This window comes from Numida meleagris, chromosome 17, assembly GCF_002078875.1.
Source record: "Numida meleagris isolate 19003 breed g44 Domestic line chromosome 17, NumMel1.0, whole genome shotgun sequence".
NCBI lineage: Eukaryota > Metazoa > Chordata > Aves > Galliformes > Numididae > Numida > Numida meleagris.
Genome location: NC_034425.1, coordinates 4,897,761 through 4,912,697, shown reverse-complemented (window position 1 = coordinate 4,912,697; position 14,937 = coordinate 4,897,761). Strand labels below are relative to the sequence as shown.

Sequence of the window (14,937 nt, the reverse complement as noted above, 5' to 3'; positions counted from 1 at the left end):
CGGGGCTGCGTGACAGAGCCGGGGGGGCGGGGAGGGGGCCCCGCGCGTCGGACCCCGCGGCCGCGTCCCTCCTCCGCGCCGGGGCCGCTTTAATGGGTCCGGGAAAGGGGATTTGGAAAATTTCATCATGACATGCTTAGAATTCCTCCGGAATAATAACTGCGCTAAATAAACAGTCCTGTCCCCGGCGCCCCCCCGCCGCCCCCCAACACACACACATACACCCCCCGCCCATCCCCCTCCCGCGGGACCGAGCCACGGGCGCGAGCTGCGGAGCGGGCCCGGGGCACCCGGCGAGAGCGGCCCCGACCCCTGCACCGCGCCCGGCCCCCGCCTGACGGCTGCCCCCGTCCCCTCCCCAAGGTATAACACGTGGGAGCCGGAGGAGAACATCCTGGACCCCCGGCTGCTGATCGCCTTCCAGAACAGGTGAGCGGCGGCTGCCCGGCCCCGTGCCCGCCCGTGCAATTGTAGATGCGTCACGGGGCCGCTCGCCGCCCGGGGGCCGCGCAGGGGAGGGCGGAGGGCGGAGGGCGCGGGACGGACCCGGGGGCGCGGCCCCGGCGGGGCGGGCGCGGGGCGCGGGGCCGGGAGCCGCCTCCGGTGCGCGGTGTCCGCGCCGCTCTCCCCCCACGCCGCGTTCGGCTGCTGCTGCCCGCGCGGGGATTCGATGCCTGCGAGTGGAGGAGGCGGCGCTGCTGCTGCGCTCCAACTGCTTTTTTTTTTTTTTTTCTTCTTCTTCTTTTTTTTTTTTTTTCTTTCCATGCATTTATTTCCTGTAGTATTTTGGCGCAAACTGTAAACTTCACCCCTCGCTGCGGCGGGGGAAGGCGGCGGCGGGGAAGCCGTCCCGCAGGCACGTCCCGCCCCAGCCCTCCTGCGGGACCCCTTCTTGCAGCCCCGCACCTGCGGCTCCGGCCCCTTCCCACCCCCGAACCCCTCCCCAACACCCGGATTTTGGCACCGCGGGGCGGAGGGCGCGGTGTGAGGGGGGTTGCAGCCTCGCCGTGACGCTGTGTTCCCGCAGGGAGCGGCAGGAGCAGCTGATGGGATACCGCAAGCGGGGCCCCAAGCCGAAGCCGCTCGTCGTGCAGGTAAAGGCAGCGCGTCCCCGGGGGCCGCTTTCCTTTCCGCGGGTTTCATCATGCGGAGGAGCTGTGTGCAGCACCCAGGGGACGCGTCCCCGGCGCTGAGCTCATGGCACAGGCCCCCGGGCACGGGGCAGAGCGCAGCCGGGCGGCATTAGCAGGCTGCTCGCCCCGGCCGATCTCTGTTCCCAGGCAGCTGATTGAAGGGGGCTTTTCTTCTTTTCATTGCTTCATTAATCCGGAGCAATGCGGGGCCTGGAAGTGGGCGCGGGTTGGGCTGCGCGGCGCACCGAGCGTGCCGGGGGTGGCACCTGCGGCGGGGCCCGGCCCGGCTCAGCCCTCGGCTTTGTGTTGCAGCTGCCCTCCTTCGCCCGGCGCTCCAACATCCTGACGGGGCTGCAGGACCCCACCGTGGACACCCGGCCGAAGCTGGACCTCGGCTCCTCCGGCAAGAGCCAGCAGCACCAGTATGAGCTCAACAGCAAGAAGCACCACCAGTACCAGCCCAACGGCAAGGAGAGCGGAGTGAAGCACCAGTCCCACAGCAAGGGCAAGTACTACTACCAGCTCAACAGCAAGAAGCACCACCACTACCAGCCCGACCCCAAGATGTATGAGCCCCACTACCATCCCAGCAGCAAGGAGCCGCAGGGCCAGGCCTGCTTGGACAGCACCAAGAGCCCCCTGAGCGCCCACCCGGACAAGTGGGCGCACGGTGCGGCCAAGAACCTGCTGGGCCCGGTCAAGAACCTCGCTGCTGAGAGCAAGAACGGGGCTGAGAAGAACCTGTCCAGTGGTACCGGGCCCCCTCCTCGGGACAGGGTCACCAGCAACGGCCTCGGGGGCAAGATGAAGATCGTCAAGAATAAAAACAAGAACGGGCGCATCGTGATCGTCATGAGCAAGTACATGGAGAATGGCATGCAGGCCGTGAAGATCAAGTCCGGGGAGCCACCCCGGAAGCGGGCACCAGAGGAGAGGACTCCTAAGAAGGGTGGGGAGGAGAAGCCGGAGGCTTGGAGGAAACCAGGGGAGGAGCGGGCAGTGGGCAGCAACGGCCTGAGTGCTGCGGAGGGTGAGGGCAGGCAGCCCCCTGCCGAGCTGCAGGAAGGCCCCAGGAAGCCCACCCCGGGCAAGGAGCTGCCCCTGCCCGTGGCTGAGCAGCCGCTACAGCTCACCACCAAGCCGGACCTCGTGCCCTGGTCGCTGAGTCCTGGGCACGAGCACAGCCCATCCTCCATGGGACTGAATCTCTCTGGCCCCAGCGCGCGCAAGCGCTGCCTGTCGGAGCCGCACGGGGACCACGAGCCGGGCAAGAAGCGCCTGACATCGCGCAGCATCAGTGCCCCCACCTGCCTCGGCCCCGAGCGGCCGGAGCTGCCCGCCCAGCCCGAGGTCATCCTGCTGGACTCAGACCTGGACGAGCCCATAGACTTGCGCTGCGTCAAGCCGCGGGCGGAGGGCGAGGCGGCCCTGGCACAGGTGAAGCCGGAGGAGCCGCCGGTGCCGGCCGAGCAGCCGCCCGCAGAGCCCCCGCAACAGCCCCGGCAGGCGGCCGAGGAGGAGGAGGAGGAGGAGGCCGAAGGCCTGCAGGAATTCAAGCCCTTCTTTGGGAATATAATTATCACAGACGTGACCGCGAACTGCCTGACCGTCACCTTCAAGGAGTATGTGACGGTGTGAGGCGGCTGCTCCCCATGGGAGCACGGCCCCACTGCTGCCCCCTCCCCGGAGCCCACGTGGGGCGGCACCCCCTGCCCCCCGGTCACTGCGGGACGTGGGGCCCGGCGCTGCCCCACACGGTGCCCACTGCTGCTGCTCCCACCCCGGGCGCTATGGGGCTGCCCCGGGCGCTGTGGGGCCAAGGCCGGGCGGTTACTCAGAGTTATAGTATTATATTTTAACAGTGCTAACTTGTCGAGTGATTCTTGCTCCCGTTTGTACGTGGTGTTATTGAAATGTATTGTTTGAGCTGAAGGCTGGTCGCCCTCCGACTGTGCTAATATATTTATTTGTAGGTATTTATATAATGAAATATAAAGCCTAGATTTATGGAGCCCCTAGATCACCTTATAAACTATATCAGACGACTATTTTCTGTTCTCCTTTTTAACCATTCGGCATTCGTTAGTCTCGTCCCCCCTACGCCCCGCAGGACCATCCCTGGTATATATTTTTTGATACTGTACACATGTGGTGTTTCTATGTGCAAAAAAAAAAAGAAAGAAAAGAAAAAAAAAGAAAAAAACATCGTTATCTAAAGCTAAACGAGCTATTATAGAAATTGCTGCTATTAGAAATGTCTAAACTATAAGCTTCCAATTATTAATTGCTTGAATGTAAATATTAAATGGAGATGTTTGAAAGTGCATTTGATGTCTGCGGCGAGTTGGGTCGGACGGCAGAGCCCGGCTGCTCCCAGGGCTGCATCACGGGGGAGAAATGTATCATGCAATCATTGCAAAGGACTATAAACCTTTACAAAAACTACCAGGGTTTGGAGTGCGTTTGTTACTGCATACAAAAAGCGGGGCTGTACTGGGGAGCCCTGAGCCTTGCTGCAGGTGATAGCAGGGATGAGGTGTGGTGCTCGCTGCTGGATGAGCAGGAGTGGCTTCCCCCAAAGCCTGGGGGTGTGGGCTGCCCCGTGTCCTCCGAGGTGGTGGCTGCTTGCAGCCCTGTGCTTGCAGCAGTGCTGTGGGGTCAGTCGTGCTCGGCTCGCGCTTTGGCTTGAGGTTGTGTTCTCTTCCAGAGATCTTAGCTGATAATAACTTGTACTAAAGCTTCGAGCTTGTGAGAAGCGGAGTTATGTGGTTCGCAAGAGGTGGAGCTGGCAGGCGCACCGGAGCTCCCTGGGGCCGTGACCTTGTCCCATTGGTGCCCCTTTGCTGCTGTGCAGGCGCGCGGTGCTGTGCGTGCAGGATGCTCTGCTCCGTACTTCCACCTTTTGGGCCATGTCAACTGCTCAGTAAACACAAACGTCATCCTGGCAGCTGTTCCCTTCTCAGTCCTGAGAATTTCATGCGTAGGTGCCATTTTCTCCGGCTCAGATGGCTGAGGAGGTTTGTGTGGGCGTGGAACCATCCCAGATGTGGAGGCTGTTGTTGAGATGTGCTGGTGGTGTCAGTCAGGTCTGCTCTTCTGCGTGCCCTCGTGCTGGAAGTGGTTTCTGGGAGCTGACACCGTAACAACGGTTTCATCCCAGCCGCTCCGTTGACCTTCTGGGTTCACCCGTTCCTTCTGCTGATGCTTCAAAGCCAATGGAAACTCAGGCAGTTGCGTTCCATCATCTTCACCCATCTCCATGGAGAGCGCTGCAGACCCAACAATCTCGCCGTGCTCGTGCAGACAGCGAGTGGGGAGAGGTGACCTGGGATTCGTCGGCACCCGCTGGTAGCTGGGCTGGGTTGAGGGCTGCGAGCAGCGCTGCACGACGCTGGGTTCTGCAGGGTGGGAGCCCACGGGCAGCCCCCGTGTGGGGCGCGTTGGGTGGGAGCGCTGCCATCCCAGCGGAGCCGGCAATCGGGAGCGATGCGCTTCCCTTGATTAATTAAGCTAATGGTTATCTGAAAACACACACAAAAAAAAAAAAAATGGCACGGAAGAGGAGACGCATGCTCAGAATGCGAAATGTGATTTATGAAAGAGGAAGTGCCGCTCGACAGACAGCGGCAGGAGCCAGTCCAGGAGCGGGGCCGGGCAGGCGGGCTCTGCTGGGGCAGCTGGTGCACGAGATGGGAACCTCTGTGCGCACACAGGGGTGGATGAGGCCGGAGTGGTGTGTCCCAAACTTCTGCAAATGGGCTGCAGCCTCGTGGCCGGAGCCCGAGCTCACATTGGGGGTCAGAGCTGCCGTCCCCGACGCGCAGGTGCGCGAGGCTCCGCAACCAGCCACCGCTTGCAGGTTTGCAGTTGACCGCGCTGAGAAAAACGAATCGGGCAGCTTCCCTCGTGCAGCCCTGCGCCCCGTGAGCCGGAGAAGCACCGAAAACACCAGCGGGGTGGTAGGGTGGTTTGCTCGAGGCACCATTTCCCGGAAACCACAGAGGCAGATAGCTCCTGGTTTAATAGTTTGATGGTGTTTATCACCGCGCCGGCAGCTTCCTGTGCGCTGGGAGGTGTGAGAAGCCGTTGCTGGTTTAAAAGAGACGCTCTGCACTTGTTCTGCGCCAATCGGCTGAGGGAGGCGAAGCGCCGAGGATATAAATTACTTATTCATGCCGCTCTGATGCCGTATTAAGTGCATCAAACCTAAATGTCTGTTGCTGAGAAAATTAATGTGAGGTCCGCTGTGCCTTCAATGGTTATCAAAGCGATCCAGGACGAGATGGAGCGTCGCCGCTCTCCATTAGGGAGACGGCTGCGCGCTGCATTTAATGTATTTCCCAGGAATGCGTTAACCTCCGTTTGGTTTGGACTTATTCCAGAGCAACATTTGCTGATTTAAAAAGGAGAATTTGTATTCGTGGTTTAGCTCTTCTGAAAGGGTCTGATGCGTCCGTCCGTACAAGGCCACTGCGGTGCTGGGAGAGGAGGGGACTGCAAACTTGTGCTCTGAAGCTTGTTTCATCTTCTCCCCTCGCTGAACCTGTGTTTGCAGCAGTGCCTGCCCTCCTGCACTGACCCCATCGCTGCAGCTCCATGGCCCTGTGCTTGTGGCACTGCTGCACGGCATGGGGACACAGGAGTGCTGTCCCCAGGCAGTGGCACTGAGCTGCTGGGCCCGGCAGTGCTGCCCTGAGGTTGCAGGTGCTGCTGAGGGGAGGATGCTAAACAGCCCCACAGGGACTGGGAGACTTCCAGCTCCAAACTGGGATGGGAGAGAGAGAGAGAGACGGAGGAAGAAGGGGTGTGAGGGCGGTGCATGCCCCTGTGCATGGGGGGCTCCTCCAGGTGGACATGTGATGCACTTTGTGGTGTTTCTCCCATTTTTCTCATCCTCTGCCACTCTGCTCTGCGCTGCAGGGAGCTGACCGTGTCACTTTGCCACTGTGGGGTCACGTTTTCTCCATGCCCTCCACCCCCAGCACAGCGTGGCCTCGCACACATTGGCTGCCATCGACCGCTCTCACTAAAGCTGCATCTAATGGGGCTCGGCGCTGGGCTCCCAACCGTGCTGCTTTGGGTGCTGATGGGGCCATGGAGGGGCAGGGGGCACAGTGGGGAAGGGGGTGAGGAGGGACGGCCCTGGCTGTGCTCCTGCCCATGGGAGCAGCCTCGTGGTGCTGTCACTGCTTCTCAGCGGGAGCCGCCGGCTCAGCTGTCACCTTGATGTAGTTTAAAGTAAACTGCAAACGTGAAGATTTATTTCTATTGGATGAGCGGGCATATAAAGCACGCTGTGCGAGGCAGCGCAGCCCGGTAGGAAGCTCCCTGCATTTCAGGAGCTGTGACTTTGGCGATCTTGGCCGTGTGTCATCCTCGCTGGCCCTGCTGATCGCAGGCACATGTTGTTTAAGGGGTGAGAAGGGAAGGAAGCTCCATCACCAGCTGCCAGCTCCTCCAGGTCTCTGTCAGACAGTAAGGGGCAGCGGGAGCCAAGTTCCCAACCTGGGATGCTCTGAGCTCTGCACCCCAGGGCAGCGCTGGGAGGGGGGCAGCAGCTGCAGCCCCATTCTTGCAAGGTTTGAAGCATTGCCATGGCCCCAGACAGACTGCAGCTTCTGTGGCATGGGTGTGCTTCAGTCAGCAGTGCTTAGCTCAAGGGAGGGAAGGGAACAGCCTCAGCCTTTGGGAGGTGCTGCAAGCTGTGCTGCATCAGCCAGGGCAGAAAAATGCTACAGCTAGAGGAAGTGAATTAAATAGACGTCATTGTGGTTATAAAATGCAGTGTGATGGAGGGCCTGAGCTGGTGGAAGCTGCAACAAATGTGTATTGAATATTGGATACGAAGACGACGCTGAGCAGAAATTCCTGTGCCAGGGTGAGGCCGCATCTCCTGCTCTCCTGAGAGACACTGGGTGCTCAGCTTGTTCTGCAGTGGCTGAGATTTACATCACTAGGAAACTTGGTGTTGGTAACAGCCATGAAGCAGGCACAGCTCCTGCAGCAGCACCTGTCCTGCAGCTGCAGCAGACGGGCCCCGGGCAGCCCCATTGCTCTGTGCCCTCCTGATGCACAGCAGGGCAGTGACCTTCCTTCATTCACGGAAGACAAGAACGGGAGAAGCAGGGTGACTCCAGCTTCAGAAGTCACCTCTTGGCTGAAACCAAACATGGAAAATTGCAGACCACAAAGCTGGTGTGAGAGAGCTGTGAGCAACAGAGGCCGGAGCGGAAAGCAGGACTCAGCATTTCCCTCCGTCGGGTGCTGGCAGTGGCACACAGCACGCTGTGACCCCGGGCAGGTGGGACCCAGCTGGGGCTGGTGGCCCTGAGGAACCCTGCAGATGCCCCTTGTGTAGGTCAGGGCATTGGGATTTCAGGAGGTGATGCAGTAGAGGGGGATGCACTTCACAAGTCAGAGCTCGTGGAGCTGCTCCAAGCTCACTTGGTGTCTGGAGGGAAGAAATCATTTGTATTTTGGTTAAAAAAAAACACGGGAGCGTCAGGTTCTTTTGATTGCCAAAGGTGACCTTTGGAGAGGGAAGCTTCGCTGGGCATCACGGAGCCAACGAGGCACCTGAAAGCACAAAATAAACATCAGCTGTCACGTGTCAGTGTCATGTTAATTTTCACATCTGCTAGCAATTCCACATGGCTTGAAAAAATACAGGGCGAAGCGCTGTCCCTGAGTGCACCCATCCACCCGCAGCCCGCTGCGAGCCAGGCTGTCATTTCAGCATCAGGAAGGGATTTTATCGCCGCTGCCCTCTGTCCGCCGGGTCCGGCCGTGACACCGTCCTCCTCCGGTTGTTTCCTTCTGGCGCATGAAGTCACCAGCGACAGATCAAACCGGGACATTCATCGCGGGACAACGCTGGTGTCCCTGGCCAGACACCAGAGGTGCCCTCAATCTCGCTGCCTGGAGGCTGCAGCGATGCCTTATCTCGAGTTTAAGGGCTCAACCTGACCCTGAGCCATTTTTAACCCGAGGTGGGAAGAGCCTGCCCCGGGCGTCCTCCTTTGCTTTGAGAATTTCTTCCCTCTCTCCCCAGTCTCCGCTCTCCCGTTGTTTTTCCTTTCTGTAGCTCTGACACCAGAGGCAGACCCACTTTCGGAGCGTTTGATGCTCTGTTTCTTGAAGGCTCTTGAACTCTCAGGACTCAGAAATAACTCAGCAAACGCGGCGCGTAGAGACCCAACAAGAAGACATCGAATCCAATGTATGGCATTGCCACACTTTGTGCTGCAAGCAGCAATTCGTGGCGCGGCTGCAACGGCTGAGCAGGGACGAGCGTTATCGCAGGAATTTCTCCCGTCTCTCGCCCGGGCGTGTGTCAAATAACTCTCGGCTGTGGCATTGTCTGTTCTGGTTTCGGACTAACGCACTTAACTCTTGTTTTCTTTCCCCTGGAAAAGGCGTTTTTACCTTTGCTCCTTCATTTCCCTTCGGGGAAGAATTCGCTGCGTGACGCAGCATCAGCTGCGCACAAATGGCACCGCGCGAAGTTGGGAGACGGCACGCGGAGGCCGACAATAAAAGCAGCCGAAGGGACTCGGGGCTCCGAGCCGCGGGGAAAGGGGGGGGGAGGGAGAGTGTGGCACCGGGCGGTCCCGCCGAGCACCGGGCTGGGGGGGGGTGGCGGGGGCTGCGGGCAGCCCGGGGGCTGTCGGACCCGAGCCTCCCGGCTGCGGTGCTGTGCGGGCACGCGGTGCTGCGTGAGGGCGGTGCCGGGAGCCGCGGGGATTCCCGTGTTTGCGGGGAAATGGAAGGCGCGGCAGGCTGACGGATCGCCTCGGTGTGTGGCACTGCCGAGCCCGCTTTCGCGTTTCGCTCTCAGCCCCCGGCATCTCAACGCCGAGATGTTGGAGAGGAGCAGGGAACAGGGCCGGGGGTGTCCGGGGGGTGCGCGGGAGGGGCCGGGACGCTCGGAGCAGCTTGGAGTTCTCCGCACCGGGAGGAAATGCTGTGTTTCGGGTGAGCTTTCATCCGGTAAATGAGGACACACCAGGACCCAGCGGCTGAAGTCCGTATCAGCAGCAGCAGGGACACGAGCGCGGTGCCATTTTAGCAGTGAATGAAAGCCAGCGGCAGGAAAAAAAAAAAATCCAGGTGGGAAGGCAAAAATGTGCGCTGCGTGACATCTCTGTGGGATCTCTGCCATTCAGCCACAGGCTGTCACGGGCAGGATTCAGAAAGGCAGGGACGGGAAAGCACAGCCTGCGCCACAGGGACGAGGGGCGGGTGACCACAGCGGCTTCGCTGCCCTAAAAACGCCCTCCCCCCCCCCCTCCCGGGTTTGGGGCGCTCCTGTGATCCGCTCCGTCCCCCCGGGGCTGCGCTGCAGCACCTCCGACTTTATCACATCGATCCTCCCCCCCCGGGGGTCTCGTGTGCCCGCAGCTCCGGGTGCAGCCAATGGGGGGGGGGGGGGGCGGCTGCGGGGCTGCCCCTTCCCGGGCGCTGCGTGTCCCCGCGTCGAACCCCGCCGTGGTAGAAAAAGACGGGACAGAGACAGCGCTGTTTGCGGGGGGGAGGGGGGAGGACTGCGGGGAGGGATGAGCGGGGCCGCGACGAAGCCCTCCTTGGATAGAGAAGATGGAAGTGCGAGGGATGTCACGCCGAGGAAACACCGGAGCGGGTCAGAGCCGACCCCGGGGGCCTGCCCCAGCCGCGCAGTACTGGGGGCTGCCCGGTGGTCCCGGCGTCGGGGGGAGCCACGGCGAGAAGCTGGGGGGCTCAGCGCGATGAGTGCCCTCTGTAGCCCGGCTGGTGGGTTCAGGATGAGCCCCCACCTCGACAGGCACAGGGGGAACGGAGGGACGCGAGGACGGCGGATGCCGATGTCCCGCCTCGGGAGGACACGTCCCGTAGTCTCGACAGGGGCAGGAGAAAAACGAAACGGGGACGACAAAGCCGGGGAGGGCCGAGGCGCGGGGCGGGGCGAGCGGGGGGGCGGCCCGGCGGCGCGTGTACTGCCCGGCCCGGTTCGGCCCGGTTCGGCCCGGTCGCCGGGCGCGGCGCTCACACCTGCATTGCAGCAGCAGCGGAGCGCTCCGGACCGTGGGCTCGGCTCTCGGCGCAGCGCTGCATTGCAGCACTGCAGGAGCCCCCTCCTTCCCCGCGCCCTTCTCCTCCCTCCGCCGCTGCTCAGCTCCGGGAGTGCAGACCGGGCACGGGCCGGCCCCGACTCGCCGTGCACCTTGCCCCACCGCCGCCGTGCGTGGGTCACTGAGCCGTCCCCAGCCTGGGAGCGGTGCCGTGCAGAGGGGGACACGCCCCGCCCCGCTGTGCCCGTGCCGACCGGGGGTGTCTGTCACCGGCGTTCAGTGACCCCTGCGCGGGTACAGGAAGAGACCCGTCCCGTCCCGTCCCGTCGGGGCAGCCCGTCTTGCCTGCCCAGAGCTAGCCCCCGGTGCTGCGTCCCGACACCAGAAATCCCGATCCGGCCGCGCCCCGCCCCGCGGCCAGTGGGACCTGAACCCCGCCGGCCGCCCCGCCTCGCGTGGGCCAAGTGCTGCCCGGCGCCGTCCCCATGGGCTGCCCGAAGCCGGGTCGGGAGCAGGGGCCGGTCGGGCCGGAACGGGGCAGAGCCGACGGGCGTTGTGCCCGGATCCCGGGGCGGTCCCTCCGGCCGTTGCCCGACGGGATGGTCCACCGAGCCGTCGGGTCACTTGGCTGCTCGTGGGGCAGCGAGGAGCTCCGCGATCCCGGCGCACCGGGAGGGGAGGCTGATGGCCGCGCTCCGGGTTCCTCGCTTGGGGACAGCGGCCCAGGAGCCGGTGCCCGCCGGGCGTGACCGGGTCCCGCGCGGTTCCGACAGCCGCGACCCGTGACCGCTGCGCGCACAGAGCGCCGAGGGGAGCGGGGATCCCGGTGGGAAGGAGATCGGAGCCGCCGGGCGTCCCGGGACGTGTCCACACGGGTGCGGGGCCACGGGCGCGGGGGGGCCGGGACCGGGCTGGGGGCAGCGCCCGCCCCGGCGCAACGGGGGCCCGTTCCCAAGGCTCCCGCTCTGTGTCTGCTTTGGGAAAACGCCAGCACGGTAACAAAATGGCGGGGAAAGGGTGGGATTGTCACGGCCAGCCCCGCGGCGCAGCCCGCCCGGTCCCGGCAGCGCCCGGCGGAGCTCCGGGCGCCCGTTCCGGAACCGGCAGCGGGGCGCGGGCACCCCCCGGCATGTGCCGCCCCTCGCCCGCGCCGCCCGGCTGGGCTCCGGTGCAGCCGCAGCTGCAGAAAATGGCTGCTCGGCGGAGCCCGCTGAATCCTGCCGGGGGGGGGGGACGGCGAAGAAGCGGCGGCACGGCCCTCCCCGGCGGCCGCGCCCCCCGGTGCCCGCGGTAGGCGGTGAGGGGGCGGTCGGGACCCCACGGGGCGGCCGGAGCGGAGCCTGGAGCCCGCACGGAGCGTCCCGCCGGGGCCTCACCTGCGGCGGGGCGGGGGCACGGGGAGCACGTGCCGGCCGGGGCGGGGGGCAGCTCTCGCACACCGGAGGGCCGAAGGCACCGCTCCCGCCCGCTACCTGGCGGCGGCCGTTCTCCCGCTCCGTTGAAAATAAATAAAATGAAATAAATAAAATAAAAACCGGGGCGGGAGCGAGGACGCGGCGCTGCCAGGCTGCGGCGAAGCCGCAACGAAAACTCGGCCCCGCGACCCAGCGCCGAGCAGCCGCCCCCCGCCCGCTCCCGCGGCCGCTCTCCATCGCCTGCCCGCGCGGCGGCAGCGGACGCGCGTGGGAGCGGGGCCACCGCCTCCTGCCAACGGGGGTTCGCCCCCCCCCGGCAGCGCGGGGCGGCTTTCGCGCGTGTCTGCGTCTCGAGAAGACGTCCCCAAAACGCGACTGCGGCTCCGCGGGCCGTGATGCTCCCCACGGGGGAACGGCCGCGCGAGCCTGGGATGCCGCTGGCACCGAGCGGCGCCGGACACGGGAGACGTGGGGCGGGGCCGGGGTTGCGCGCAGTCACCGGGAGCGCTGGGCGAAGGACACGAGGACCTCGGCACCCGCCCGGCACGGCCGCCCCGTCCTCCGCGGGGCTGCCCGCACGCGGGGCACGGAGAAGCCGCCCCGTCCCTCGGTGTGCCCCAGGTCTCCGTGTCCGAGAGCAGCTTCCCTGCTCACGCCCGACCCCGAGGCCCCGGTGTGCGGGGAGTCCCTCCGCATCTCACGGCCCCCTCCCGCCGAGCGCCGTCGGTGCCATCGGAGCACGGCGCTGCCGTTCCCACTCGCGATGCGCACGGCGGCGTCGGAGCGATGCTGCCCGCCGGGGCGCGACAACGGAGGGGCAGCGCGGGGCTGAGGGCGCGGCCAGCGGGCTGCCGTCGGGGGGCACAGGGCTGGGGGTGGGGGGGGCGGCTCGCGGCGAGTCCCGGCCCCACGGGCGAGGGGGGGGCGCGGGGGGGCCGCGGGCCCGTTCCACTCGTGAGAGCCCGGTTGCTGCGATACGGGCGGACCAATGAGCGCTCACCAGCTCACCCCGGGCTCGGGCACCGCTTCCTTATATGGTGCGCGCCGTCCGCGGGGCGCCGCGCTCATCGCCATATAAGGGCACGAACCTAAATACAGCGCCTACCTTGGGCGGGGGGCGGGGCGGGGGGCGGGGCCTGCAGAGTCCAGGGGCCGCCCCCGCCCCGGTGCAGCCGCCGTGCAGCGGCCGTGGAGCGAGATGCAAATGGGCCTCACCTCTAATTGCTTTTGTTAAACGCGGGGCCGCGCTCGGCGTGCGGTGCGGCGGGGAACGGGGACGGGACGGGGACGGGGACGGAGCGGGGCCGCCCTACACACTCGCTCCCCTCCTCGGCTCCGGGATTCCCGTTTCCCACGCGCGGCCGTGGGCACGGAGGGGACGTGGCCCCACTGCAGCCGCACCCCCAGCCCCCCACGCTCCCTCCCCCGTCGCCGGTCCGCTCCTCCCGTCCGCTCAGCGGCGACCTCTGCCCGCAGAAGTGAGAGTCGGGGGGAGCCGCGGCCGCTGCAGCCGGAGCCGAGAGCTGCAGCCCCGTCCTGGGCCGGGGGCGGTCGGACGGGGGCCCGGGGGGTTCTCCTGACACCTTCAGGTTTCCCCTCCCGGCGCGGAGCCCGGGTCGGTTCCTGCCTCCTGGCCTTTGCAAACAACTCCTATTTATGCTCCTACAAATAATCAGCAAATTCAGAAAGCCCGGAAACAAAAGAGCTTTTGTGCAAAGTGTTCGCAGCCCGGAGCTGGGCGATAACGCGCCCCCCGCCCCGCCGCTCCACCCCCGGGAGCGGCTCCAGCCCCACACGCGGTCCAGTGCGAACCCGCGGGGCGATGAAAGCGGGGGGGGGGGGGGGGGCAGCGAGTGGCCCGCGCCCCGCGCTGCCGCTGGGACGGGGCTCGGGCTGTGCCCGCCGGGTCCACTTCGCTCAGTCCCCGCCGTCGGCAGCCGGAGCAGGGCCGGGGGGTGCTCGGGGCACGGCCGGGAGGGAGGCGACGGGGACACGTGGGGAGCGGTTCCCCGGGGCGCTGCGAGCCGAGGCCGCCTGCACCGTGCTCCCGGGCTCGGGCTCGCGGGGGTCCCCGTCCCAGGGGGCGGCCGGAGAGCTGCGGGCTGCGCGGCCACTGCCGCGATTTTCAGGAGGACGGTGCCACCTATGGAAAACACCTGGAATTCACCGCGCCGCCGGGGCCGCGCCGGGAAGCGTCGCAATTCCGTGCGGAACCCCCGGGGACGAGCCCTGTACGTGCTCGCCGCCTCCTCAAGCTCCGGGGCCGCTCCTGACCGGGCCGGGCCGGAGGGCGGCGGACGGGGCTCGGCCTCGGGCTGACCCCCACCCCGGGCGGTGGGGCCGCCGCTGTCCTTCAGCACCGACGCAGCCCCGGGGAGATTCCGGCTGGACGGGGCGCGGGGCTCCTCCTCGTCGGGGGTGACCCCCCCATTCGGCTGCCCACGGCCTCGGTAACCGGGGGATAACGATCTGCAGGGTCGGGGAAAAGGGATGTCCCCAGTTGTGCCCCCATCCCGGCTGCGATGCTCGGCGGGGTCCGGCCGCAGCTCAGCTTGCGGTCTCCCGGTGTGGAAGCTCTGCGGAACGCGTCCCGCAGGAACCGAGGTACGACGCAGCGGCTCCGTCCCGAGTCCCGGCGGAGCAAGAGCAGCGCCGAGCACCGGGAGGGGCGGGTGGAAAACGGAAGGGGAAGGCTTCGGGACGGTGCTGAGAGCTGCCCCCCACCCCCGCCAGCCCTGGGCCCTGGCGCCTTTGGAGCTGGATTCGATGTCAAAGCAGTCGACACGAAAATTTCTTCTCAGGGAGATTTCTGGGCTTCAGAGCGGCAAGAAGTTGCTCCGAGACGAGTGTCCTCCGTGAGGACACCGCTGCCGGGCGGTTCCTGAAATCTCCCCACCGCCGATCCTTTCGACCCGGCCACCGCATCGCTCCAGCCCCGGGGATGTCTGGGCCCTAGCAGATCCGTGCTAGGGAGCAGAAGTGTGAAACGCGGCCGGCGCAGCCCCTCCTGCGGCGATCCCGCGTTAATCGCAGCTCCGGTTATTGGTCCGCTCTCCGGACCCGCCCTCGCGCTCCGTCCTGGGAGGGCCGCTCGTGCCCGTGAGTGCCGCCCGCGGGGCCGGGCTGGGGGGGGGCGGTGGGAAGTGGCAGTGCCGCTCTGTGCCGGCTTCTGCCTCCCCCATTCGCCCCGAGGTGCTCGGGAACGAAACGGCTCCGTTTCGGCGTCCGTGCTTTTCCCGCTCCCGGGGCGGAGCTGCGGAGTCCGGCAACGCCGCGGGGTCCCGGTGCCCCGCCCGCAGCACCGAGCCAGCTCCGCAGCGGCCCGGGGGCCGGCAACCTGCC

The 14,937-nt window shown here is 65.6% G+C and overlaps 2 protein-coding genes across 2 annotated transcripts; one reads left to right on the top strand and one right to left on the bottom strand.

The window, feature by feature from the left end:
* On the top strand, positions 364 to 3,578 carry CBX4 (chromobox 4; the record flags this gene model as incomplete). The annotated part of the gene is given in 3 exon segments (XM_021415139.1): positions 364 to 429; positions 1,028 to 1,094; positions 1,446 to 3,578. Coding segments are annotated over 3 exon segments (1,459 nt in total), but the record flags the coding sequence as incomplete, so codon positions are not given.
* On the bottom strand, positions 12,091 to 14,520 carry LOC110407504 (basic proline-rich protein-like). Its single transcript, XM_021415263.1, has 3 exons — positions 14,492 to 14,520; positions 12,909 to 14,064; positions 12,091 to 12,564 (listed from the first exon to the last, which is right to left on the bottom strand). The coding sequence occupies exons 1-3, from the start codon at positions 14,518 to 14,520 to the stop codon at positions 12,091 to 12,093; spliced, it is 1,659 nt and encodes a 552-aa protein (XP_021270938.1).